The sequence below is a fragment of the Tursiops truncatus genome, chromosome 10 (assembly GCF_011762595.2).
Source record: "Tursiops truncatus isolate mTurTru1 chromosome 10, mTurTru1.mat.Y, whole genome shotgun sequence".
NCBI lineage: Eukaryota > Metazoa > Chordata > Mammalia > Artiodactyla > Delphinidae > Tursiops > Tursiops truncatus.
In genome coordinates, this window is record NC_047043.1 from 36,917,480 (window position 1) to 36,945,088 (window position 27,609).

A 27,609-nucleotide genomic window follows, 5' to 3' on the forward strand; every position below is an offset into this window, starting at 1 on the left:
ATGGCTGGGTTGGGACCCTGCATCTCTGAGGGCTGTCACAGACCTTGGGTACCTAGGCTGCATGGGCAGGAGTCACACACTTTACTGGTGACATGAATGTTACTGTGTCTAAGAAGAATGGGGTGGGGGTGGGGACCGTTCTTGGTTTGTGTTCAGGTGAGTTGGAAATGGTATGAGTGTGTGAATGTGTTTGTGAGAGAGAAAATATATCAGTCAGGGTCCCAGCAGGAGAGAGAATTCTACTCAGTTGTTTTCACTGAAGAGATTTAATGGATTTCTTTCAAAGGTATGGGTGAGGTTGAGGACACCCACAGGGACAGTGCAGCACCCAGGGCCTGGCAACAACAGGGAGCTGTTTCCACCCAGGCTTGAAGGGGCAGTGGGAGGAGACAATGTTATTGTGTGTGAGTGAGAGGTGAGCGTGGTGGTGGGTGTGGGGGGAACAGCCCCTCCCAGAACCGTGGTGCTGAGACTGGGCCAGAGACGGAGGAAATAGCCCACATTCTCTCATCTCCCGTCTCCCATCTGCCATCTGCCATCTGCCAGTGCCTCCCACTGGCCAAACCCAACTGGAACCCACAGAGCAAGGGAACCAGGTGATGGAGTTTGATTGGGAAGCAATCTCCTGGAATGGAGAAGGAGCTGGGCAGGGTGGGGCGGCAGCAGGAGACTCTCTGGCATGGAGAACAAGCCTCCAAATCAGTCTAGGACTAACTGCCAGCTCAGTGCCCCCTGCAGGTCAGGAGGCCCATGTCTTGACACAGGCTTGCCCCTTCCCGGCCTTGTAGTTGGATGTGGGAAGGGAAGACCTTACTGCCTGACCTGGGTTCTCAATCCCAGCCTTGCACTGGCCCTTGTCCCAGGGCAGTTTGGTGGGACAGCTGCCCACCTGCCCCCATAAATCTCGACTTCTATGTGTAGCACAGCCCCTGGGAGCCACTTAATTTAGTCCTCACAGAAGTTTCAAGTCTGCCTCCCCTCTGAGGGTCTCGCTCAAACTGATGATATGTAATTAATGCTGCTTAATTGATATTCTTGGGACTTAGTCATAGGGGTTTTAGGAACCCTTGGGAGCATCTTTTGTGACATGTCAGGAGCTTTTCCCACTGAGTTTTGTTGCCAGGGACAAGAAGTAAGCTTTTCAGAGGGTGAATACCCTAATTTCCAGGCTTATTTCTCATTTGTACTTTCTCCTCTCTGGGAGGCTGTCCCAGCCCCTGGGGTCATAGTCCCCTCACCTCCCCGACTGCTCAGCCCCTTCCCCAATTTCATACCACAGCCTCCCCAGTCCACACTTGCCACCTACCCAACAATTCTCTAGGATTCTCTGCATCAGAATCACTTGGTAAAACAAAGCAGATTTGGGGCTTCCCTGCAGCTTTGTTAATCAGAGAATTCCTGTGCCTACCAGTGTTTGGTGGTCTGTGCCCCAGACTTGAGCAGTGTCAGGCCCCCTCCCATCCTTAGAGACCAAGTGTGGACAAAGGGCTTCAGAATGGAATGGAGGGAGGGACAGGCCCTTCCAGGGACCTGGAAGGGCGTTCAGGGCTGGCTTGGCTCAGGATTACAGAGTGGTGAGGGGTTAACCTACCTTCCCCTCCTCCCCAAGCCCCCCTTAGCAGAGTCAGATCTCGTGCCTTTGCGTGCTTCCCGCTGCTTGCTAAAACCTCATCTCTCCAAGTCCCTTCTGGCTTGAAATCTCTAATTCTCTATGTAGAACGAAATACAACCAAATTAATTTTTTCTTTTTTTTTAAAAAAAACATCAGTTCAGCTGTGATCTGACCGTCATTAATAGGGGTATAAATTGGATCCGACACGGACCCAGTGGCTTCTTGGATTTTTAAAATTCAAGTTTTCACATTTTTTTCCCTTTGTTATTAGCCCAAGTAATGAAGGCTATAAAACATCTTTAGTAAGTCCCTGGGTTTAAGATTTCATTCGCAGTAGTTTAGGATGTGCATATATGTTAATTACCCCTGGTCCTGGTAATTTATCACCGCCCAGCCAGGCTCACTTGTCCCCTTTCGTGCTCTAGGAGATATTGGGTGCCCTTGGAGTCCCCCTCCGTGTCCTGTTTCCAGGGGAACTCCATTTTCTTCTCCAGCAGAGATCAATCTCTAGGGAATTCCCCCCTATTGCGCTTCAAGTGCCATTTTAAAAGCAGCGCTGTCATCTTCCCTAATGGGTGTTTTCCTTGGAGTCTCTGCCGGGAGTGGAGGGAGATGGAAGGATGCACAAAGGAATACTTGCCTCTTCTGGGCTGGGGTTTATATAAAATTCTGCCGGAGGGAACTTTTATTGTGTTTGAGAGAGAAAGGCAGTGCATTGAGGAGGAGGTAGGTCCCTTTCTTAAGAGGATTCTCTCGAACCTGGGTGTTTTCCTGGAATAGTCTACATTCTAGAAAGCTATTAGGAGAAATTTTCTTTGCATCTGAAGACACACGGGATTAAGAATTAGAAAGGGCAGGAGAGGAAAATGCAGGAACTGTTTTGCAACCAGGGTTATAAGATCGTTATGGAATTTGTGGGGTGGGGCAGGAACCCAGTCTTATTCAACTCAATGTCCTTACCATGGCCTTGCATACAGGGAGGCTTCTATAAATGCTTGTGAAGTAAACCTCATCTTTATTTGGCTTTCATAATGCTTGAGGACTCTTGGCAGTTAGATGAGGTAAAAATATAATAAGCCTTGGGGAGTATCTCTGTGCTTCCTAGATGAGATGCTGCCCGATTCGTGAGTCATTTAATAAAGCCAATTAGATCTTCAAATTAAAAAATATATATATATATATACATATATATATGTATATATAAATATAAAATGAGCTTTGGAGTTAGACATTCTTAGGTTTAGATCCCAGCTGTGCCTAGCTGGTGTGAGCTTGGGCAAGTCACTTAACCTCTCTGATTTTCAGTTTTCTCACTTGTAAAATGGGTAAATGATCACAGGGTTTTTGTGAGAATTGAATGCAGTAATTCAATGATCCACTTGATCTACTAAGCATTCAGTAAGGGGCTCAGTAAATGTTAGTTTTCTTCCTTCCTCCTACCATGTTCCTACTGAGAATCTGTGGTTCTCAACTCCATCTGCATCTTAGAATCATGTAGGAAACTTTTAAAAAATACAGTTGTTCAGGCCCCACCCATTGAGATTTGGATTTAATTGGCCTGTGGTAGGGCTTGAGCATGGATGGGTTTTTTTGTTTGTTTGTCTTTTTTGCCGCTCCTCATGGCTCGTGGGATTTTAATTCCCCTACCAGGGATTGAACCCTCACCCTTGGCAGTGAAAGCGCAGAGTCCTAACCACTGGACCTCCAGGGAATTCCAAGCATGGGTATTTTAAAAAATCTTCTGTTAAAGGATACGTTTTTTTAAAGACAAAATCACGATTCCCATAGAAATATAAAATGAACACACGGCAAAGATTTATTCAACTTATTAATCAACGAGGGACCCAGAAAGATGTTATAACTGGTTCAAATAATTCCAACAACACACACATATATGAAATCAGGAATACTGAAATGAATTTACAAATAGCTGCAAAATTGGTCTGTATCCACAGGGTAATAATCAAATAATCAATTGCATTCCACTGAGGAAAATCCATTTGCATTTCTATGGATAAAATCATCTGCATTACTCTATGCTTTCTGTAATTTACGGAGTTGTAAAGTAACTCAGAGATAATGAACGATGCAGACCTCTATGAAATCAGATACCTGGACTAGTATGGGAAACAGGATGCCCAGTGATCTGCTTTTTTGTACATTTTAATAACTTTCACACTTCCCCAGCTAGGGTGGAGCACCCTGCCTTAGACCTTTGTATATAGTTCTGTTAACAGTGTTGTCACACTGTATTGTAGTTATTTGTTTGAGTTGTCCCACCTATGATAGAGAAGTCCTTAAGTACAGGATTCGTGTTCTATTTATGTTTGTAACCCAGCACCCACCACACTGCCTGGCCTACTTTATAAGTGCTTAAAAACTGTTGAATTCATAATTGGATTGAGTTGGATAACTCTAAGAAGCAAGCAGAACGAGTATTATTCTCCATCTTCTGATGAGGAAACTGAGGCTTTGAAAGTCTCCGATCAAGTCACACAATCAGCTTGTGATGAAGTTGGGACTCAAACCCTCTCATCGATTTCCTCATTCAACCTTTCTTCATTCAACAATGAGTACCTACTGTATACCAGTCACTGGGAGCAGTGGGCTTCCGCTGTCCTTGCCCTCAGGACCTTATATGTAGGGTAACATGGCTTAGAGAACGTGAGCCAGAATGCCTGGGTTGTGCCTTGAAGTCAGCAATTATTAGCCATGTGACCCTGGACAAATTACTTGGCTTTTTGGTGCTTTCATTTTCTCATCCATAAAATAGGGAAGCCTGCCATAAAAGGATTAAATAAGGTAATATGGTGTGAAGTGTTTACTGCAGCTGCTGGTGCTATAATCATGTGGGACTGTGAGCCTGTGACTCTGTTAAACACTGTGTCAGGTCCTGAGCTGCAAAGATGAGGAAAACTTGGATCCCCGTCAACCCATTGCTTGAGAAGCTCAGTCTAGTGGGATGGAAAGAGTAGATCATTATTAGGTCTTGTGATGAGTGCAGCCATAGGGATATGAGGAGGATTATGGGAGTGCAAGGGAAGGGGTGGGAGTTAGAGAGCTGGACTTTCGGGGAGCTGAGTCCTTAAGCATTAGCGATTGGCCTACCTGGGGTACCTGCCAGGAGGTGGCTATTGCAGTGATTGAGGCGAGAAAATGAAGAGTCCTGACCAAGGCCACGGCAGAGGAGGCAGGGAGAGGGGAGAGATTTAGCTGATGGAATTGATGGGAATGAGAGATTGATTCGCTGTGAGCCTGAGGGCAGGAAGGTGCCACATCTAGTGCTCCCCAGATGACCCCACACTGCCCTGGGTGGGAGGTTCTCTGTGCAGGTTTCTAACTTACTTCAGGGGAGAAGGGGACACCTAGCTATGTCCCAGACAACTGGAAACATGTTAAGAATGATTGACAACCTATTTAAAATATTTTCATTTTGTCTGCCTATCTTGTTTAGTTTGGGGAATATCATGCCCTACCACCATGGAGTGTACAGTGCTTTTGCACTTTATCTTTTAGACCCATGTCCCTTTTTAAAAATAAAATCTCACCGAAATTATCTAGTGGATTGAAGACGTAAAAGAGCTGCTTTGATGGAACTGGTAGCCCGGAACGGTGCCCACACTGCCCCCCCTCCATGACATGGGAAGGCTCCTGGGAGCTCCCAGCCCTGTGAACCACAGTCTAGCCCAGTGGTTCTCCAAGGGAGGTCCCTGCACCAGCAACATCAGTGTCACCTGCATTTTTAGAAGTACAGATTCTGGGCTTCCCTGGTGGCACAGTGGTTAAGAATCCGCCTGCCGGTGCAGGGGACATGGGTTTGAGCCCTGGTCTGGGAGGATCCCACGTTCCGCGGAGCAACTGAGCCCGTGTGCCGCAGCTGCTGAGCCCGCGTGCCACAGCTACTGAAGACCCCGTGCTCCGCAGCAAGAGAGGCCTCCGTGATGAGAGGCCTGCGCACCACAACAAAGAGTGGCCCCCGCTCACCACAACTAGAGAAAACCCGCGCGCAGCAACGAAGACCCAACGCAGCCAAAAATAAATAAATAAATTTATTTTAAAAAAAGAAGTACAGGGCTTCCCTGGTTGCGCAGTGGTTGAGAGTCCACCTGCCGATGCAGGGGACATGGGTTCGTGCCCCGGTCCAGGAGGATCCCACATGCCGCGGAGCGGCTGGGCCCGTGAGCCATGGCCGCTGAGCCTGCGCGTCTGGAGCCTGTGCTCCGCAATGGGAGAGGCCGCAACAGTGAGAGGCCTGCATATCACAAAAAATAAATTAAAAAAAAAAAGAAGTACAGATTCTTAGCCCTCATCCTAAACCCACTGAATCAGAACCTACAATCTATGTTTTAACAAACACTTTAAGTAATTCTCATGCCCAGAAATGGGGAGTGACTTGCTTTAAGTCATTCAGGGAGTTTAATGGGATATAATTATTGAGTGTCCAGTGTGTGCCAAACTCTAGTGTATATGTTGCAGGGGTTACCAAGAAAGTTAAGTCTCTGAATTAGTTATGCACTGCTGAGTAACAAATTAGCCCACAGCTTAGCCACTTAAACAACAGGGTCATGGATCTGGGTGTAGCTCTGTGGAATCCTTTACGTCAGGGTCTCTCACAAGGCTGTAGTCAAGGTGTTGGCCAGGGCCTCAGTCTTCTCAAGGTTCAGCTGGGGCAGGATCCACTTCTAAGTTCACTCAGTGGTTTTTGGTAAGATTTAGATTCTCAGGGGTGGGTTGGCTGATAGCCTTGCTTCTTTGCCACATGGGTCTCCCCCTAGGGCAGCTCACATCATGGCATGTGGTTTCATCAAAGTGAGCAAGCAAGAGAGAGAGGGCACCTAAGACGGAAGCCATAGTCATTTATAACATAACCTTGGAAGTGACTTGTGCTCTAGTCCAGTCTTCATTAGAAGTGAGTCACTAGCTCCAGCCCATATTCAAGGGGAGGGGATTGCACAAGGGCATGAATGCCACGAGATGGGACCTGAAAAGATCCCACAGTCCCTGTCTCTGCCTTGCATTTACAATTGGGGCATCAAATCAATACACACCTAATGCGGAATCAGTCAGAGAAGGAAGGTGGTCATAGAGGTGGCACAAGTTCAGTGGTGGCTCAGAGAGAAGTAATTCTCTGGTTGGAGGAATCAGGAAGATCTCCTGGAGGAGGCAGCATTAACAGCAGACCTTGAAGGATTGGAGGATGTGCCATTGGCTGAGAAGGGGAGGCCAGGTGGAGGACACAGCCTAGGCAAAGGCAGTGAGGTGAACAAGTGAAGGGCCTGCTCAGGTATCCAGGTATCAAAACCATCTCACTTGAGTGGAGCCTATATAGAGAAAGGGAGAATAAAGTGACAATGGAGATTGGAGCCATAGGTGGACAGCTTCCACTGTTAGATGTGGGAGCTCTCCCCTTGATGGGGGGGGTGGGGGCAGGAGCTGGGAGAGGCGTGGCTTCCATCATTACCGGGTTCAGGACTGAGGGGCTCCGAGCCCAGTGCTCCCCTGTTCCACCAGCCTGGCCGTGAGATCCACGCCCCATCTCCTCTTGTAGTTCGGACGCACTGAAGTCATCGACAACACACTCAATCCCGACTTTGTGCGCAAATTCATCGTGGATTACTTCTTCGAGGAGAAGCAGAACCTCCGTTTTGACCTGTAAGTAGAAGATCGTGCTGAGGATGGAGCTGGGGAAGGAACCATGGATGGGAGGTGGGGCTACAGGACCTGTAGTGGGGCGGGAGTTTCCTCACGAGGGAAGGTAGCGGGGAGCTGTGATCGTAGAGAAGCTCAGGGTTGGCCTAGGATAAAAGTGACAATTAGCTGAATCCAGCCCCACCTTCATCAGGAGGTGGAAAGGAGGTGGGAGGGGGAACAAAGGCACCCCCCCATTTGTCTCAGTGTGGGAGGGTGCTGGGCAAGCTACCTGATTCGGGGGGTGGTGAGGAAAGATCTTGGGGGCAACCCAGCTCTAATTCTGGGGAGCCCTTTCCCCCCAGCTCCCCATTGACTTCTCCCTCTGTCAAAGCTTGTTCTGGGAGAGGGTCTCCTCCAGTTTCCCCTCCTGCAGAGGTAACTTGGCTGATGGGGCTCAAAGCATCTGTGTGTTTATCACAAAGATGCAGAGTGCCCCTCTCCTGAGGTTAAGGATGATGGTGGGATTTTAGTCTGATGAGCAGGTGGAGGAGTGGTGTTTTGTTGTATTTTCAGGGTCTAAGGTGATTAGAAAGGATTGTGCTCTAGAGAATTGTGGACTGAGTGGGGAAGAAAAGAGGGGTTGGCACCTGAGAGAGCAAAGGAAAAAAATGCAGTGAAAGGAAATGACTTTGGAGGCAGCAATAGAAGGACTTGAGGCCCAGAGCAGTCAATGCAGCCCATTGTAGGGAAGTCACCTGGTGACACTTTGGAGAGAGAAAGTGCTCAGGGAAGGGGACTGGCACAATGACGACTGCCCCTCAGTAGGAGTTGTCTGTGCCTAGAATGACTGTTTGGCTGCAGAGATGGCCAGTGTGAGTAGAGGCGGAATGCAGGAGGGAAGGGCTGCAGGTGAGGCTGTGGGTGAGCCAGCCCCAGGTGAAGAGAGGTGCCCAGCTGCAGGATCAGCTGCCTGTGGCGGGCTGAGGTACAGGTATTCATGCCTCCCTCTTTCCTGAGTGCTCAGGCCTGAGGGCAGGTTGGGCAGGCCTGGGCAAAAGGAAACAATCAGGGAAGGTCAAAGGCAAGGTACTGAAGTCCAAGGGCAGCTGAGCCTTAGCTGGGAAGGTGGGAGAACAGTCAGTGAAGAGCAGGGTGGCTCAGGTATCTGTGAACCAGCCAGGGTGGCAGAGCAAGTTTATTTTATTTTTTCAATTTTTAATGAGGTATAACATATATAGTGAAGTGCCCAAATCTTAATAGTGTTACCCCAATGATGCATTTTGATATCCATTTACCACCCAGATCAAGAGACAGACTAGCACCTTAGAAGGCTCCCATTTGCATCTCCCTGCTATTACTCCCAGAAATATCCACTGTGTTGGTGCCTGGTTTTGGGGGAGCAGGGGTCCTGGCTCAGCTCAAGAAGTCAGGCAATTTGGGGCAGGATGCCCCAGCTGCCTTCACCATCTCTCTGTGTTCCCTGCAGATATGATGTTGACTCCAAGAGTCCTGATTTATCCAAACACGTGAGTTCTGCCAATGCCTGCCCAGCAATTCTGAAAGTCTCTTAAATGCCAAACTCTGAGTTGGCCTTGGGCTTCACTGTGACACAGAATGTGTCTGATGCTGCATCCTGTCATTTCAGAGCCCTCATACTTCCAGGGGTGAGGTGATGGAGGAGGTGGGATGGCTGTGAACAGAGTGGGTGACGGTGGTCTTTTCTGTACCCTGGATGTGCAGGATTTTCTGGGCCAGGCCTTCTGCACCCTTGGAGAGATTGTGGGGTCCCCTGGGAGCCGCCTGGAGAAGTCCCTCACGTAAGTGTTCAGGGGAGTGGGACCTGTCTGGTTTGCTTCCTCAGTGATGGGCCAACTTCCTGTTCATCCCTGCTGAGGGCTGGCTCAGGGGAGGGGCAAAGCAGTCAGCCAGTCATAACAGACAATCGGAAATAAGGAGACCTCATGGGCCTTGCCCTTGCAGGGCTTTTAACCCAGTTATCTTGGAGGGACCCTGGCTCAGTTATTAGAACCCCATGTTCCTTAGCATGGCCCAAGATACTATCTACCCCACTCTCACACCCCACCCCATCATTGTACAGGGGAAGAAACTGAAGCCCAGAGAGGGAAATTGATTTGCCCAAGGCCACACAGCTAGGAAGTAGAAGAGCTGGGATTTGAACCCAGGGATCTACTCACAAAGAGTATTCCTCAGATTGTTCATACCTTGTTGAGGCCAGAGCTGGGCATGATGAGGCCCTCCCTATCCCACCCTGCCCTTGCATCATAGGGTTTTAAGTGCTTTTAGGGGAAGACTATTACACTGAGCAGGCTCTGGGATGTGGAGTCCCAAGGCTTGTCACAGTGGAGCCTGAGGGTGGCTTCAGGGACCAGCCAGGTTGGCCAGGTGATGGGGTGACCTCTCTTGTCCCTGTTTCAGGAAGCCCCAGGAGTAGGGCCCAGGCAAGAGAGGCCTTCACACTAAGACAAGTGTCCAGGTCATAGGGCAGGGTGGGCAGAAAAGCCCTGCACTTGCTTCTGCCAAGTTCACACTGGATGCTGTCCCCTCACCGTGATCAATAACTGCAGAATGTGTTATTGTGTGGGGGTGGGGGGGTGGTCTCTCTCCCAGGCCCTTGTCTCTGACCCCCAGTAACTGTGTGGCAACTTCAGGGTCCCCAGAAAGGCCTCACTATCCCCACAAACATCTCCTCCTCTGGGTTCACAGAAGATAGTGATAAATAGCTATCATTTATTGAGAACAGGTAGTAAACTTATGTTTGGGGGCTCTGAAGTTTATAGAGTTTGGGGTCCCGGAAGTGAGTTTGTGTCGGCCCCTCTCAGCTCCCCACTGCCTGGATCAAATGCACATGAGTTATTTGGGTCTGTGCTGTCCCCTGACCCACCTTTGGTGGAGGGACACACCTTCAAGTGGGATCAAGGAAGACTTGGGATAGGGGATGGCTACTGAGAGGAGCCTTAAAGGGTAAGCGGGATCTAAAATGCTGAGATGCTGGGTGTTGGTGAAGGAGGGGGATCTACTCTCCCCACTGAAGACACATGAAGTTTTCATGTGTGTAAGTCTAGTTGTCTCCCAGGCTAGACCTATGAAGGGCTCCCTTTCATTGGGCATCTGTTCTGAACCAGACAGTCTTTTGTCTCCATGGCCTCATGTGATTATCTCAGCAATCTCCCCATTTCACAGCCCGAACACTGAGGCTCAAAGAGGTAGAGCAGAGGTTCTCAAACTGTAGCAGGCATCAGCATCACCTGGAGGGCTTGTTTAGTACAGACTACTGGGCTCCAACCCCAGGTCTGGGCAAGGGCCTGAGAATTTACATTTCTAACACATTTCTAGGGGCTGTGATGCTGCTTGCCTGGGGACCACACTTTGAGAACCCCTGGGGTGGAGCTGCCCGGGGCTTCACAACAAGGTTTGGGAAGAAAACCTCTCCTTCCTCTGGCCTGTGGCTCTTGGTCCTGGTTTGATGTTTGACCCAGAACAGAAACCTGTCTCCAAGAATCTAGATGCCAAGTGCTCTGGCCTCTCAGAATGGGGATACTCAGCTCATGACCTGCCCTCTCTCTCTCCACAGAATAGGAGCATTCAGCCTGAATTCCAGGACAGGCAAACCCATGCCAGCTGTATCCAACGGGTAGGCCACCAGACATCTCTAGCCCTGGAGTCCTCAGACATTCAGCCAGCTCTGCAGAGGGGGCCTCAGAGTCCTGGCCCAGTCCCTGCTCCTACCACTGTGCCTTTAGCCCTGGTCAGGGACACAGAGAGGGTCCTGGGTCCCTCCTAAAGTGGCACTTTGGGCCACTCCGCAGCTGGCCCTCCCCCCGTCCAGGCTAGAGCTCCAGCATCCCCAGCCCCAATGGCTCATAGGACTTCAGGGAGCAGGGTGGGGCTTAGAGGTAGGGGCTGTTTCTGGGAATCAGCAGGGGCTGGGCACTCTTCCTTCCCTTCCTCTCTCCCGGCCAGTTTTCTTCCACCTCCCACCTCCTCTAACCCTTCCCCTCTCTTCTCTTCATCTCCTCCCCATCTTCTTCTCCGTTGCTTCCACTGCTGGATGTCAGCCTGCTCACAGAGTAGGTTCCGCTAAATCCTTACTCTCCGCATTTGCTTACCAGCTGTGGCAGGCTGGCCTTGTTCCTCCAGCCCCCACCCTGAACATCTGCTTTTGGCTGGCCTCACGCAGATATGGCAACCAAGACCCTCCCACTCTTTCCCTTTCCTCTCCTGGTTGGAGAAAGGGTCCTCACCTGGCAGGGGTCGGGGAGCCAGGGTAGGGAGCATCTGCTTGGGGGACCAGCCTGGAGGTGCCTCTGGAGACGAGCACTTTGGCTGAGTAAGCAAAGCTCCACTGGCCTTTGCAGAGGGCTCCTAGAAGTTGGGGTCCCAACAGCTGGATTGGCCACCAGCCTAGCGGGATGTGGGAAAGAGGCCTTCAGGGGACCCAGGGATGCTCACAGCCCAGGAAGTATATGGATGCTAATTTATAAGAAGAGTAGAGAAGCAGCAATTGGAGAGGGAGCAGGAGTCAGAGAGAGAAACAGAAAGGGAGAGCAAGAAAGACCAGAAGGATGGAGGGAGGGAGGGAGAGAGAGAGAGAGAGGCCAAGCGAGCAGGTGGGAGCAGACTGGGGCTTGAGAGCGTGGAAGGAAAGATTGGAAATAGAAGAGGGGCTAAGAGGCAAAGAGAGGAGCAGATGGAGAACCATTGGACAGAGGAGGCTGGTGTGAGGATTCTATCTCCCTGGTCAAACAAATCAATCTTTACTAGCAAGGAGGGCCAGATTGGGGGGCGGGGGAGGTAGGGAGGGGCTTTGGGTTACTCAACTCAGCTGCCCAAGTCTAGGGGGACAAGCTGTCAGGCACCGCCACCTGGCTATGGCAGGGGAACCTTGAGATGCAGCCTCTGCTCTGCTCACCTGATTTGGAGAGATTTCGGCTGTCTCATCAGCCCTCAGGGCCGGCTCCCATGCCTCCCCTGTTTGAGAACCTCTCCCTTTAAGAGCTGGCACTGGGGAGAGCTCCATCAGTGGTTCTCAAAATATGATCCACAGTCAACATGCTGGTGACCCTGAGGCTGGCCCAATTGTGGGGCTGGATTTTATCAGCTTTGCACGATTGTAAAGGAAACCAGGCAGGGAGAGAAATGGTGCTCTTGAGGGCCTTCTCTGTGCCAGGCACTGTGTGTGTGCATATTAGTTAGTAAAATGGATGCTACAATTACACCCATTTTATGGGCCATGAAACTGAGATTCAGAGAGGTGTCGTAGTGAGCCCAAAGTCACACAGCTACTGGACAACGTGCCATTTTCTTCTCCCTCCCAGTGGCCCCTGGCTGCACTGGGACCCCCCTGGGTTAGTCCTAAACAATCGGAATGGGATGGGATGGTGCCTGGGGGAGGGGGCCCTCCTGATCAAAGGAAGAGGTAGTGCAGATCCCCTGGGTAGAGCTCCACCCTGGGAATTGCCCTCCTAGAGGGGATTCTCTGGGTGGGTTGACTTCATGTCCCGGTTGCCTCCCTCACAGAGGAGGCACATGGTTGGTCGGGATCTCTCTCCCCCAGAGAGACCCCAGCCAAGAAGTTTAAGGGGAGGGAGCCGTGGGAGAGGGCCCGGCAAGCTGCCACCAAGAGTATACCAGTCCTCCTGCTTTACCCCCTTTTACTGCTCTCTCACCTACGATGAATCAGAGTGGCTCAGAGCTGGAATGTTCCAGGACTCTGGGGATCAGCTGGGTGCAGGGTGGGGTGGCTAGCCCACGAGGTCTTTTGCCCACAGAAGTGGTCTTTGGATGGAAAGTTTGAGGACCACTGGTCTGGAAGCCTCCGGGTGAGTCTGGATGCTTTTCCAATTCTAGGACTTTCACTGCAGACAGTACCCTTCTTGGCGGGCTCTTGGGGAGCAGGGGGCGGGGCAGCTCCAGGCCTGGGGGCCTGGCCCAGGAAGCAGTGCCCTAGGCCACAGGAGACTGTGTCTTCTTAGGGGCTTTGGGGCAGATCTGCTGGTTGGTTGGGGGTGGCGGGAGGAGGATGAAGAGGGCTGATTCAGGGAGAGTTCAGGCTTGTGGCTCTGTCTTTGTCTGACTTTCCATTCTTTCATCTTCTCCTCTCCCAGTGGTGTCCCAGGGAAGAAATGTGGCACCATCATCCTGTCCGCTGAGGAGCTCAGCAACTGCAGGGTGAGTGGCAGAGGGACTCCAGGACAGGACCTGGTGGGGGTGGGGTTGAAGCAGTGACAGAGAGCAAGCTGGCCTCTCTGTGACCGTTGTGTGTCATTGGAGGGACTGGGGGAAGACAGGGCTCCTCAGTCTGACCTGGCTGTCGTAGAAGTCCACAACATCGGAGCTAGAAGGTGTCTTCCCTTTTTACAGATGAGCTGAGGCCCAGAGACAGGAGGAAACTCGCCCACAGTCAGCAGCAGAGCTGGGCTGGGAGCCCTGGTCCACTCCCCATCATGGCCACCGCTCACTTGTCCTTGAGCCAAGACTGCCTTGGCACTGACACTAGCAACAGAGGGGCCTTTTCTTGGAGCCTGGGCGCTTGGCATTTAGTTGTCATTTTTCACTTTTAGCTCTGGAGTAGGGTGACACCCCTGCATGGGGCTGAGGGAGAGAGAGCATGTGGGGTGTGTGTGTGTGTGTGTGTGTGTGTGTGTGTGTGTCTGTGTGTGTGTTGGGAAGCCAGAGTCTGCAATCCTAGGCAGCCCTTGGTTTTGCTTCTTCTGTGGGACTGTGGAAAAGAAGGAGATGGAGACAGCTGGCAGGTAGCTGAGCACCCAAGAAGGGGCTCAGGGGACCCAATAGCTAATAATGCTGATAAAATGCAGTAATGGTGATAGTTTCTGTCTGTCAATGTCTGGGCATTTTACATGTTATCACTACTTCTGACAACAATCCTAAGAGGTAGGGTAACCATTGTTATTCCCATTTTATGGATGAGGAAAGTGAGGTTCAGAGAGGCTAATCACCTGTTCAAGGACAATAAGTGGTAGAGCCAGGGTTCTAATCCAGGTCAGCCTGATTCTGAAACCCAGGCTTATTCCCCTAAACTACCCAGGCTTGCATGCCCCTTAGGTTAATTAGGAGTCACAGGTGAGAACTTAGAGGGTCATAAGGAGAAAAGGAGGATACAGCGACAGTGTGAGCACAAGACCAATTCTGGGGTAACCTGGGAAATCAGCTTCCTTATGGGGCTGGATCCAGCTCAGATTAGAGGGCCTGGGAGGGATGAGGAGAAACAGCATTTTCTGACCTTCCTGGGAAGGCAGTATAACTATCGTATCCATTAGCTATCAGTATTTACCATATTAGAAGTTAAAATTGAGGGACTTCCCTGGCAGTCCAGTGGTTAAGACTCCGTGCTTCCACTGTAGGGGCGCAGGTTCAATCCCTGGTTGGGGAATTGAGATCCCACATGCGGCAGCATAGTGCTGCCAAAAAAAAAAAAAAAAGAAATTTAAATTATGTATTAATTCATTTAAAAATAACAATAGTTTAACCCATTATAGGTTAACAGAAGTAACATCTTTTTTGAAAAATAACTATATTTTCCAAAATAAAATTCATTTATTGAGAAGAGTGCTTTGCTTTATATTTTAAAAAATCACTTTAACGTCTGGCTTAACAGAAGAGCTGGATTTTCATATCAGCTTCTGCAGTCAATCTGTTATGATATCACTGTTGGATAACTTCTAGAAAACTCCATGTCTTATCAGCATTATTATGAAAATAGCTTTGGCCTCGTGGACTCCCTTGGGGGTTCCTGGTCCATACTTTGAGAACTACTGGTGTGTATGGAGGTATAAATTGGTAGCCAATATTAATTGAGCGATTATTCTGAGACACACACTGTGCTAAGTGGTATATAGTATCAGTTTATTTATCTGATGTATTATAATATGTAATGTAATCCATAGAATGATGTATTATAATATCTGATGTATATGGTCCTCATTTTACAGAGAGGTTAAGGGACCTGCCCAAGGTCACACAGCCACTGAGTAGAAGAGATGTGAGCCCAGGCAGTCTGGTCCTAGAGCCAGGGTCTTTAATGACTAGGCTGTAGTGCCCCAAACTCTGCTTTCAGGGCCTTCCAGTTGGAGAATAAGACACAGAATTGTTAGGACAGGGCAGTATAACAATGACCAAATCATCTCAAACACAATTGCTCAATCTGGTTTCTCTACTTGTCTGTTTACCTCAGTGGGTCTGGAGGAACTTGACCGCAGGACTAAACCTCCCCCTCGTATACACCCAGGAGAGGGCGTGGCGTGCAGTAGGTGATCACAGGGGTTCTTTTGTGAATCTGTGACTGAATGAATAGGAAGCAGGTGATGATGAAAACTCCTATGCCTATATATGCTGGAGACCTCAACGCTGTTAGAGTCCCAACAAGGGAGAGAATGCAGCTGATGCGTAGACTAGAGCTTCTGTTCAAGCTTCCTGAGCCTCAGTTTCCCCACATGTATGCTGGGGCGGATAGGGTGGCAGTGAGGATTAAAGGAGATTGTGAAGGGACTGTGCCTAGCAGGGGCTGGGCTCCTAGTGGGTGTCTGGGAAAGGTTGAATCTGAATTCCCTGAAGCCTAGATTCAGTTTGCCCCCATGCTTATAACTCAGTTGGTGACTTCCTCCCTAGTTTATAATTAAATAAAGTAATGCAAGTGAAATTGCTTTGGAAATTCTAAAGCTCTGGACAATGCTTGGTGCTGTTATTGGTCTTCTTTTCCGGGATTGGTAAACAGTCTGGGTTTAATACCCCTTAGGCTCTGCCTCCTCCTCCTCCTTCCCCACTCCTCCCTTCCCCGCCTTCATCCAGGGATGACAGCAGTTTCTTTGATTTAAGCTGTTTCAGAGCAAGTGGGGGTTGGGGGGGGGCTCCCTCCCTTCCTCTTGATATTGTCAGCTCCTTTTCTTTTGGGGCATCTTTGGCTGAGTTCTGTCTTTCCCTAGAATACTTGCAAGGAAAAGAGACTAATTCCCAGCATCTGGCTGAATTAAAATAATTACATCTGAACGGCTTTGCTTCTGTCATTCCAGCATTCAGTAGGAGGATCAAAGGAAGAGGGTGGAGTCTGAGAGATGGTTTTTCACCAGAGCAGGGCTTCCTGCTCAAATGGATATATTCTGCCAAAGCAGACAAACCCTCCCTTCATCCATGGGGATGGTGTGGGCGGGCAGGGACCAGCAAAAGATTAGAGTAGACTCCAGCGGGTCACCAGCATGCTTTGATAGGTTATAGAAAAGCCCTTCTCATCTGGAATTTAAATACCAAGAAAGTGCCAACAATCCGAATTTGATCCAAAATATTATTCAGTGATACTTGATATTGACAACGACGAGTTAATCTCCTGAAGGGGCTCTGAATGACCCAAGAGTTCATTATGCTCATCAGTAAAACAATGATTTTTCCGTGTAATACTGAGCAATATTTGCATAGTCCTCACAGTTGACCAAGACTCTCATGTTAACAGTCTATTTGATTATCACCATGGGGCTCAGGGCTGGGTAGGTGTGAGTAACCCAGTGCACAGATGCAGAGAGGTTGAAGTGACCTGCCTAAGACTGCAGGATTCTAGCCCAAGCCTTGGTTCAGGGAGTCTTTCCCTCACCCAGGGAAGTCCCGAGTCTTCATGGTACACGGAACAGCTGTGGGCTTTGTGGTCTTTGTCAGGCCAGTAGCCTTTAGCAGGCGTGAGTGGCTGGGCTTCTGGAGAGAGGCAGTGGGGTGTTGCGGGTGCAGGGAGCAGATAGCTCCTTGCCTTCCCCTCCCCAGACCCTTAGCTACCCTTAGGGCTGCCAGCCACCCAGACCAGCCTTGCTCTGGAGTCAGGAGGTCCTGGCCGGATGCACATTCTCACTGCCTCCCAGTCAGGTCCCTGTACACACTGGCAAAAGTGTGGCTCACCTCTCACAAGCCAAGGGAGTCAAAGCTTCACACTGCAGCTGCCCCTCCCCCGCCCCTTTTAGGTATCAACAGCCTGCTCGTGTATTCATTCATTTCATTTCATCAGATATGCTTTGGCTCAGTTCATGCCCTCCCAGAGTTTCCAATTTAGTATGAGAGAGAGAGACAGAAATTGCCAACCAGCAATCACAGCACAGCAGTGGTCCTCAACCCTGCCTCTTTTTTTTTTTTAAATACATTTATTTATTTATTTATTTATTTATTTATTTATTTATTTATTTATTTTTGGCTGTATTGGGTCTTCGTTTCTTGCAAGGGCTTTCTCCAGTTGCGGCGAGCGGGGGCCACTCTTCATCGCGGTGCGCGGGCCTCTCACTGTCGCGGCCTCTCCCGTTGCGGAGCACAGGCTCCAGACGCGCAGGCTCAGTAGTTGTGGCTCACGGGCCTAGCCGCTCCGTGGCACGTGAGATCTTCCCGGACCGGGGCACGAACCCGTGTCCCCTGCATTGGCAGGAGGATTCTTAACCACTGTACCACCAGGGAAGCCCCCCTGCCTCCTTTTTATAACAAATATTTTATAGCACTCTTTAGTATCTTGAAGGAAAATTCATGGATATACTATACACTATTCCAAAATACATACAGGTGAGGCAGTGAGCCCTTGCAGCTACCTGGGGGGAGATGGATCCAGGCAAAGAGGTTAGCTCTTGCAAAGGCCCAGGAGCAGGAAAAGAGTGATGAGTGACATCAGAGAGGCAAGGGTGTGGGTGAGTGTGGAGGCCAGGTTGTGTGGGACCTTGTGGCCAGGGAGCTTAGCTTTGAATCCTGTTAAAGTCAGAACTCTCATTGTTCTAAAGACAAACTTCAGAGAGAGCCCAGTGTCTCTATATGGGAGGCTCAGGAAGAGTCCTGGGACGGAGGGAGAAAGGTAGGAAGAAAGAGGTAAGGTGAAGTGGGGGGTAGTGGTGAAGGTTTTCTGAGTGTCAGAATATGCAGGTTGATGTTTGGGAAAAATGTGTGTGTGGCCAGCACAGGTGTAAGTGTCCTTCATGATAAATGATCAGGATTCAGACATCACCTTTTAAAAAAGTTAATTTGTAATGTTTTGGTCTTAGAAATTATCTTTCTGGTTAAAAAAAAACAGAATGAAAGAAAACAGAACAAAAACACTTTTCCTGATGCTAGAAAAATAACATGTTTCTAACAGACAGTTGGAAAATACAAAGAATACAAACATCAACAAGAGATAATCACTGTTGCCATTTTGATGCATTTCCTCCAAGGCTTTTTTTCTGGGCGTACAAATATATAGTTTTTTCTTATAATTAGTAGAATATGGTAACCAGATTTATTTTCCCATGTCACTAGATATTCTTGGAAGACATTTTTAATAGCTGTATATCACTTTTCTGTTTATGGATGGGCCATAATTTATTAAAGCTATTCTCTTAAAGGAAACAGTATAATTATTACTGCAGTGAACATCCTCATAGCTGAATTGTTCCATTTTTCTTTGAACTTTAGTTGATGGATTTTGGTTAGTATGCCAGACACACAGGCTCAATGAGCAGGAGGAAAAACGGTCAATCTGGAGTATTCAGCCTCTGAATGACCAAATCAACAGTTACACAACTGATTGGATTGCTTGAGAAGTCAGTCATTAAGACAGGAGAGAAAAACCAGCTTGACCTCAAGGTGGTTATTCCCGTCAATGTGTAGCGACAGGCCTAGCCTCCTAGACCAACTTTAATACTCACCATCTGCATTAGAATAAACTCTAGCCTATGGAGTCTTTGCTTCTATCCCTGAATGCCTACACCCCAGGCAGGCCGGGGCTCTGGGCCCCTCTATGAATGCAGAAGCCCTTCTGAAGGTCACTGGTCACGGAATCACCCCCAGCTCTGAGTTGTGTTTCTCCCTACGGGAATGCTAAATTTCAGAGTTGTGGCTAATGATTCTTTATTTTTTAATTTAATTTTTATTTTACATTGGAGTATAGTTGATTTACAATATTGTTTTAGTTTCAGGTGTACAACAAAGTGATTCAGTGATACATATATATATATCCATTCTTTTTTCGGATCCTTTTCCCATATAGGTTTTTTCTTTTTAATCAATGTCTTCTTTTTTCAGACTAAAAAAGGCAATGTACTAATTCCAGGAAATTTGGAAAATGCAGCAAATATTAAAGAGAAGACAGTAAATGTCACCATGGTTCCACCATCTATTTAAAAGTGCTTCTTAGGGTACAGCATGTGAGCAGTAGGGCAAAGTGGTTAGAACTTGGGCTCTGGATCCAGACCAAATGCCATTGCTTACGAGCTCTGTGACCCTGGGCAGGTTACTTGACCTCTCTGTGCCTCAGTTTCTTCATCTGTAAAATGGCTTTATTCAGATTTTTGATATTTTATGTATCATGGATTTTTGCATTGATTTTGATTTTTTAAAATATCGCATTAGGGACTTCCCTGGCAGTCCAGTGTTTGAGATTTCACCTTCTAATGCAGGGGGTGCGAGTTTGATCCCTGGTGGGGGAGCTAAGATCCCATATGGCTCGCAGCCAAAACACCAAAACATAAAACAGAAGCAATATTGTAACATTCAATAAAGACTTTAAAAATGGTCCACATCAAAAAAATCTTTAAAAAAAAATCTCATTAAAATCTTTCATTATTGAGATTTTTGGAATCCCTTAAATTTTGCACTTGCCTTATCCTTGCTCTGATCCTGGGGGCTGCCAGCAAGACCCAAGCCAGAGCAGCCTTCCATTCACCACCCCCCACCCCCGGCGCGTTGCTACCCTCTCCCAGCCTTCAGCCCACTTGCTGACCTCCTGGGTCAGGGAAGCCTAACATGCTAGAGTTGGGCCAGGCCACCATCCCAGAGAGAAAGGCTGTTTGCTGTGGTCTCCCAAGCAGCCTGATTAACATGCGGAAAGATGCAAATTGAGGCAATCCTGCTGTTTTAGAAGAACTTAATATGTTTTTTTAAAAGATAGGGTGAAAAGGCAGAAATTGCAGAAAATTATATATTGTGGGAGCTGTTTTATCATCTCTGCAGTTGATTCCAGAGATGCTTCTGGTTTGGGACAGGCATATCATGTGTTCAGAGAGCCCCACTGCCAGGCTGAGAATGTCAAACAGCAGGACCTCTGACCCTCAGCCAGAATTTGCTGCTCCCTGATCCTGCTGGCCCAGTACATTTTATTGCCGCTTCCCTAGCCTCTTCCTGGGGTCACATGTATATCAAGTGTTGATTCATTCATTAACCCTTATTTAAGGGGAACAGTTGAAGCATAGTAAATAGGACTATTGACATAACCCAGAAGCACCTTCAAAAGCAAGTCCCCAAGCAGCTCCATGCTCCTTGTCTCACAGGCTCCCCATGGGCCACACACCCATTAGGGAGGAACCTTGCCTTGGTTATAGCCTAGAAAGCTCTCTGAAGTTCTGTCTTATGCCCACGGATTTGACAATGGCCCCATACAGTTTATCATAATGGGCTTTTGGCGAATGTCTCTGGGTCTGGGTGGCGATAGGGAAGGCAGATCATGTTGAAGAACAAAATAAGCTCCCAGCAATGCCTCACACATATTTGCCATGGGGGTGGGGTGGGGGAATGAGATGTGGCTCACTGGTGGATGTTTCCAGTTAGATGAATTTCAGAGTCAGTCTTTTTTTTTTTAGCTAGCTTGCATAGAGGAGACTTTTCTAAAATGGATTTCACACTTCTCTGACTTCTCAAACTGAGGCTACAAAACATAACTAAACTTATCTTGATGATTCGGGGTCATCATTTGGAATCTCAGCTATTAATCTTTGGAGCCAGACTGTCTTGTTTCACTCCAAGCTTCTCCTCTTACTAAGCTTTGTAGCTTCAGGAAAGGGTATTAACTTCTCTGTGCCTCAGTCTCCTCAGCTTTAAAATGGGAATAACGATTGCAGTTATCGTAGATAAACACGAGTTGAACATTGGCAATTCCATATGGGTCAGCCCGGGAGTAGATGGCACTTGGCGAGTGTTGGCTTCTATTCTTTTAGCTGTTCTATGCTGGGCACTGTGGACTGGTACTTAACATATATCATCTCCCTTGGTCTTCCCAACAGTCTCACAGGGGGCATTATTACTCCATTTTTCCAGAGGAGAATACCAAGACTTAGGTTAAATTGCTTGCCCCAGGCTGCTCAGCTAGGAGATGGCAGAGCTGGGGTTCCAACCAGGTGTCTGTGGCTCCTTTGTACTGTTCTCTCTGTCAGGTGCTGTGCTGGGACCATGGCCCTCCCAGTGGAGCACTAAATAGTCCTGGAAGTTAGGGTCTATTAAGTTCTGCATTAATATTTTTCTGATATTCCTGCTCCCCTCCCTGACCTTGCAGGGCCCGCAGGGGTCCTTCTAGGAAGGAAAAATAAGAGCTTTGCCTCTGGATTTTGTGGCATCTGTTTTGGTTGTTTCAAATATATGTGTGTATTTCATAGTCAACCAGTATAGGTGTCATGTGCAGCTTGCCTGTATCCATTCAGGTGAAGGTGTCACACAGGTGACCTCCAGATGTGGGAGAGGTCACTGTGATAACCACCAAGCTATGCTGGAGGGATCCTGGATCCCCAGACTGTCCCCTGAGCACCAGCCTTCCCTAGATGCCGCCCCTTTCCCAGTACGCTCCCTGTGGCATCAGCGCCAAGACCTAAACCGCCCAGTTGAAAAGGACAGTGGTGATCATCCTGTCCAATGCGTCACTTTATAGATGAGAAGACAGGCTCAGAGGGCTTGAAGGACTGCTGGGACAAACTAGAACTCAGAGCTTTGCATTCCTTGCTGGGGCTCCTACTCAGCAAAGTCTGGTCTGTTTTCTGATGCCGCTGATGGTTCCATCCATGGGGAGGAGCCAGGGCCCACTTTATGGGCATGTGATCTGTTCAGTCACACAGGACCTGCTCTTGGTTTAATGTTCTGCTGTTACAGTCTTGAAATCTCTTAATACTCTTTGAACAAAGGACCTCACATTTTCCCTTTTTACTGGGTCCCACAAATTATATAGCCAGTGCCAGGAGGAGCCTACCAGGTCCTAGGCTTCCTCCTCTTTCTAGGCCTTGGGATGGAACTCCCCAGGGAGGCGTTTAAAGTGCTCCCTCCATCCAGCATGGGATGGGATTGGAACTTTCTCCTGGGGAAAGATAGTGACTGCTGGGGATGGACTTAGAAGGCTAGATATCTTTCTGGGAGGGTGTGAGGGAAAGCCCTGAAGTCTAACTGCCTTTGTTACCACCACTGTGTGATCTTGGACGACCTCTAAAAGCCTCAGTTTCCTCATCTGTAAACTGGGAGACTAGAGGAGTTACTTCATACTGTTATAATGAGGATTCAGTAAAATAATATGTGTAAAGAGAAGGCTTAACACAGCACCTGGCATCGAGTAAGTGCTCGGTAAGTCAGCCATTCTCTATTCCAGGTCTGAAGTCCTAGATTCCTCAGGAGGCTCTCAGATTCCGGGGCTTCTAGGCCTTGGAAGCCCCCAATCCGGCCTCCTTGTCCCTCTCAGGTGGGCGATGCTGAGGGACATGATAAAAGCCATCATTACCTGGGCGCCTCCGTGTGCTGGCCACTGTGCCCCAGCACTGCCCCTCAGGGCCTCCCTTCAGGAGACCCTCTCAGCCCAGGCCAACCCGAATCCAGCCCTGACCCGAGTCAGAAGAAATCAGCGACTCTAAAGATACAGGGAAGCGGGTCTTGTGAACTATAGTGTGCTCTGTGCTGGAAGAGGCATGACTTTGAAATCATGTTGAGTTCATACATGTTGAATTTCTGTTCCACCAGTTGCCAGCTGGTGATGTTGGGCAGGTTACCTAGCTCCCCCAACCCCCAGCGTCCTCATTTGTAAAAAGCAACAAAGGATTATTCTGAGGGCTAAATATGATAAGGCTGTAAAGCACTGAGTTCAGTGACAGGCCCACACAGATGGTGTCTAATACATGTTTGTTGAATGAATGAATGAGCCAGTGAATGGAGGGATGCTCTGTTTGCTGTTGTCAGATGTCCTTGAGGGAAGGCATATGAGGTGGTAGAGGTGGGAGTGGGGCAGGGACAGAGACCACACACAGTGGGCGGGGGGAGGGGAGAAATATCCAAATCATCATAACTTGTACACACACAGTACTTAGTGTGTGCAATATACTGTTCTCAGCGCTGTACTCAATTAACTCATTTCATTCTCACAAGCCTATGAGGTGGGCCTTGCCTGTACCCCATTTTACAGATGAGGAAACTGAGCACAGAGAGGGTGAGTAACTTGCCCTAGGTCACACAGCTAGTGAGGGGATGGAACGGAAGCAGGCAGCCTGGCTCCAGAGACCATATTCTTAACCATTATATCGTACCCACTGCCCCAACCTTTGACCATGTCCTTCAAGCTGTGAGAGGTTGCATCTTCATCCCTGCCAGCATTTTGGTCCTCACTGGGCTGTAGGACACTGATCTCCAGAGACCCTCTTCGCCACTGAGAGGAAGCGGGCAGCGTGAGAGAGCTGGGTGGCTTGCTTCCTGCCTCGCTTCCCTCAAGGGCCAGGCCAGGCCCCAGGGACTATTGACAGAGCCTTGAGCTCTGGCCGGTTGGCAGCTGACTTGTCGGGATGCAGAGCTTTCAGGTTGAAGAGACCACACGGGGATGGGCAAAGAGGAGGACACGGGGGCATCTCTGCCCAGTGCCCTGCTGGCTGCAGCGAGCTGAGCGGCTAGGAGCCGTGTGAGAGGAGAGGTCAACCGATTCTCACTAGGCCTGGTACCTTCCTTATGCTCTTGGGTTGAGTGTTAGGTCTGGGTCAGCCAAAGCTGTGAACTAGTCAGGGGAGTCAGAAACCCAGGGCTCTGTTTGATAAACTTGTAGGGGTTGCTCCCTGCTCTGAGCTTTAGGCTCCTCAGCTGTAAAATGGGGGGGTCATGGTCCAGCTATAGCTACCTCAGGGTTAGATGAGCCTCTTGTGAGTCAGTGCATGTGAAAGTGATACGTAAACTTGAATGTCCTCTAGGAACCATACAGTCATGTAAGGGAGTGAGGCGATGTGGCCAGCGAGGGCTTGGGGTTAGGGCTTGGGGTTAGGTGACCAAGCTCAGAGTGGCTTGAGTTAGTCATTGCACCTCTCTCTGAGCCACTCAGTACAATAGTGATGATACCTTGTGCATGAACCTTGACCGAGTGGGTGACGTGCCTGCACTCCGCTCCAGACTTCGCATACTTGATCTCATTCAGCCCTCACCACAGCACTTTGAAGTGTGTACTGCAATCAGCCCCATGTTACAGAGGGGAAACTGAGGCTCTGAGAGGTTACCTCCCTTGCCTGGTCACACAGCTACAAAGTGGTAGAGCCAGGATTCAAACTGGGGCAGCCGGCTCCAGAATCCACCTGCTTCACTGCCCGGCTGCTCCACCAGACCTGCCGGGTGGGGTTGTTTGAAGATGAAATGAGACCCTCCTAAGTGTTAGCTCAGGGCCTGGCACGTGGTGCAGGGCAGGAGCTGCTGTCCTTTCTAACTGGCTTGGGGCCCAGAATCCCCAGGCCCTGGGGCTGTGTCCCCGTAGGGACGGGGCCCCCCTCCAGCCTTCTGTGACTCACACCCCTCTTCTCCCTCCTTCCCACCAGGATGTCGCCACAATGCAGTTCTGTGCCAACAAGCTGGACAAGAAAGATTTCTTTGGGAAGTCTGACCCCTTCTTGGTGTTCTACAGAAGCAACGAGGATGGAACGTGAGTTCTCCGGCAACGCTTCACCCCCACTTCTGGGGGCATGGGCTTTGGGGGGAGGGATGGACTGTGGTGACTTGCCGGGCGGGGGTGGCTTGGGCCATCTCCTCCTGCTGCTGCCCTGAGGCCCCTGCTCTAGAGAGGGCAGGGGCTCTGGGTGGAAGTCAGGGGCTCCAAGGTAGTACCCTGGCCACGCAGATGGGGCTGGTGGGGGATAAGGGGCAGACTGCAAGCCCACAGTGCCATTCTGAGGGTCATTACTAAATGGCTGGCGCTGGGCATGTCAGAGATGGAGGGAGCGGGCAAAAACAGGGCTAGGGCAGGAATGAGGGGCCCCTCTGATAGTCTATTCCTTCTTCCACATGCATCAGTCTACATCTCTAAGCCTTGTCCTCGCTCACGCACAGCCTTCCTAACACCCCACTACACATATTCCCCCCACTACTTCCTACTCAGCATGGCAAATCTGGACCCGCTTCCCCCCTTGGCCCCAGACTTCATTCAAAATCTCTCCCATCTTTGAAGCCTCCATTTCCTTCTCTCCTCTCCCTAATCTGGAAGCCACCCACAATATGATGGAAAGACAACTCGTTGGGCAATGTAAGAGGTCAGTGATGTACACAGAGGGACAGATTCTAGGTTGAGGGTCTTGGGACGTAAGTCCTCTTTTCCAACCCGCTCTGTGACCCTAGACAAGTATGCCCCCTCTCTGGGCCTGTTTTCTCATCAGTAAAATGATCTGGTTAGATTAGGTGGTCTCCATGGTCTCTAAGCACCACAGCTCTGGAAGGCTGCAGCTGCTTAGCTGGGATTCTGCAGAATGAGGAAGCGATGGGGCCAGGGAGGTTAATTAGAGAAACGCTGCTGGAGAAGGGAACTAGGAAGAAGGTTTTGAAGGAGAGGAAAAAAATGGGTCCACGGGGTTTGGGGTTTGGGGGTGGGGGGAGGAGCAGGGAAGAATAACATACTAGAGAAACAGTGTGTGCAAAGCAAGTGTGCCCTGAACAGAGGGCAGGGAGGCCTCGCTAAGTCCCCTAGAATCTGAAATTCTGGGTGTGTGCGTGTGTGTGCGTGTGCGTGCGTGCGTGTGTGTGTGTGTGTGTGTGTGTGTGTGTGTGTTGAGGGGCAGGGCAGCAGCAGGGAGGAGGTATGTTTCAGTCGAAGGGAAAACTGATCTTTAAACGAGCGTACAAAACAAGGGAAATTAGGTACGATAATTTGCATAACAAAAGGATCCTTTGTCTCACCATAGGACTCTTAGCAGGATTTCTTTAAATAATTCTTGTTGACTTTGACTTGATTTGAGGGAGGGAGGAAAAGGTCTGAGTAATGTTCTGGGTGCCCATGGAAATGTCCATGCAAGTCCCCTCCAGAAAGGAGGGCAGGGGCCGCCCCAGGGCTTGTCTCAGCGGCGAAGGCTGACTGGCCAGCAGGAGGGAGGGATTTGGGTTGTGGAACAGGAGATGGACATGTTGCAGAGTGTTTGCCAATGATTATTCTAGCAGAGCGGTGTGTAGGTTGGGTGGGGAGGGGGCGGGGGAGAGGGAGAGACTCGTGACTGACGCGGTGAACAGGTGGGAGGTGCTGCGCCAGGCGAGCTGTGGAAATGCAGGGGAGGAGGCAGGGAGGGGAGGACATGGGCAAAAGGGCAGGGCAAGACCTGGCTCTGCGGAACTTGGGTGGGGACCGCCCACCGCCCCCTCCCTGGCAGACGAGCTGCGGGGAACCCAGACTGTTGAAAATGGCAAAGGAGCTGGTCAGATGGGGCAGGCGATGGGGGTTTATTTGGGGGTGAGTTTCACTTGAAGCATGGGCTGGCTCTGTCTGGGGTGAGGGGACACCAAGGGCAACTGGAGAAACCGATCCAGAGGGACCACAGGGAGTGAAATGTCAGGCCTGCCACGCCAGGAGGGAAAAGGGCAGGAAGCATCCACGGAGCACCCGTGCTCCTGGCACTGCATATACCTTGTCTTCTTCAATCAGAATCACTGGTCTGGGAGCAAGAATGTGGTGATGGAGAGCCGGGCTCGGCCAGTCGCTGCCAATCATTAACTCTGTAATTTTAGGCACGTGTCTAACCAAATGGAACTTTATGTGATGGTGGAGATGTTCTGTATCTCACTGTCCCTTATGGTCGCCATCAGCCACGTATAGCTGCTGAGCCCTTGAAAGGGGCTAGTGCGACAGGGGAACTGAATTTTTTATTTCATTTCATTTTAGTTAATTTAAATGTAAATAGCCACGTGAGGCTAGTGGCTACCATTCTGGACAGTGGGGCCCTACCCTCTGCGTTTCAGTTTCTTGGTGTGTGTGATGGGGAGAATCATAACACCTCCCTCCCAGGGAAGCCGTGAGGATTAAATGAGTTAATTCGGGTTATTAGAACAGGATCTGGCAGCGTTAGTTACGGTTCTTTGGGAAGCTCAGTCACGTGCCCAGGGCTGCACAGCTGGAGGTAGTGGTCCTGGGACCGGAGCCCACATCTGTCTGACCCCGTTGGTTCACACCCTCACCCCACGGCCACGTCCCGAGTGTGTGTTGAAATGAATTGAGTTGAGCTGGGAGATGACTGCAGGGACCATTTCCACACTAGGGCCTTGTCCCCCATGGCAAGTACAATAGGGGATCGAGGGGCCTGTGGATTTAGTGATGGAAAAGGCGGGGGGCTTGGGGGAGTTTAAAGAAAGTGGTTTCAGGCAAGAGTCTGAAGCAGAAA

At 49.6% G+C, this 27,609-nt stretch overlaps 1 protein-coding gene across 17 annotated transcripts in view; it reads left to right on the forward strand.

Annotated features, from left to right (window-relative positions):
• Nucleotides 1-27,609, forward strand: part of CPNE5 (copine 5) — a 125,555-nt gene that overhangs the window by 45,815 nt on the left and 52,131 nt on the right. For 13 of the 17 annotated variants that reach the window (XR_012334477.1, XR_012334481.1, XR_012334480.1 and 10 more), the window contains 7 exons: nucleotides 7,161-7,264; nucleotides 8,730-8,769; nucleotides 8,984-9,060; nucleotides 10,836-10,895; nucleotides 13,033-13,083; nucleotides 13,369-13,432; nucleotides 24,793-24,896. Coding sequence is in view for 10 of the 17 variants with exons in the window: in XM_019949809.3 (XP_019805368.1) it covers nucleotides 7,161-7,264; nucleotides 8,730-8,769; nucleotides 8,984-9,060; nucleotides 10,836-10,895; nucleotides 13,033-13,083; nucleotides 13,369-13,432; nucleotides 24,793-24,896 (500 nt within the window). In the remaining 7 variants the exon portion in view is untranslated. Of the gene's footprint in view, nucleotides 1-7,160; nucleotides 7,265-8,729; nucleotides 8,770-8,983; nucleotides 9,061-10,835; nucleotides 10,896-13,032; nucleotides 13,084-13,368; nucleotides 13,433-13,624; nucleotides 23,249-23,274; nucleotides 23,436-24,792; nucleotides 24,897-27,609 lie in introns of those variants that run through there. The other 4 variants (XM_073810804.1, XM_033864356.2, XM_033864350.2 and 1 more) reach the window with 4 other exon arrangements.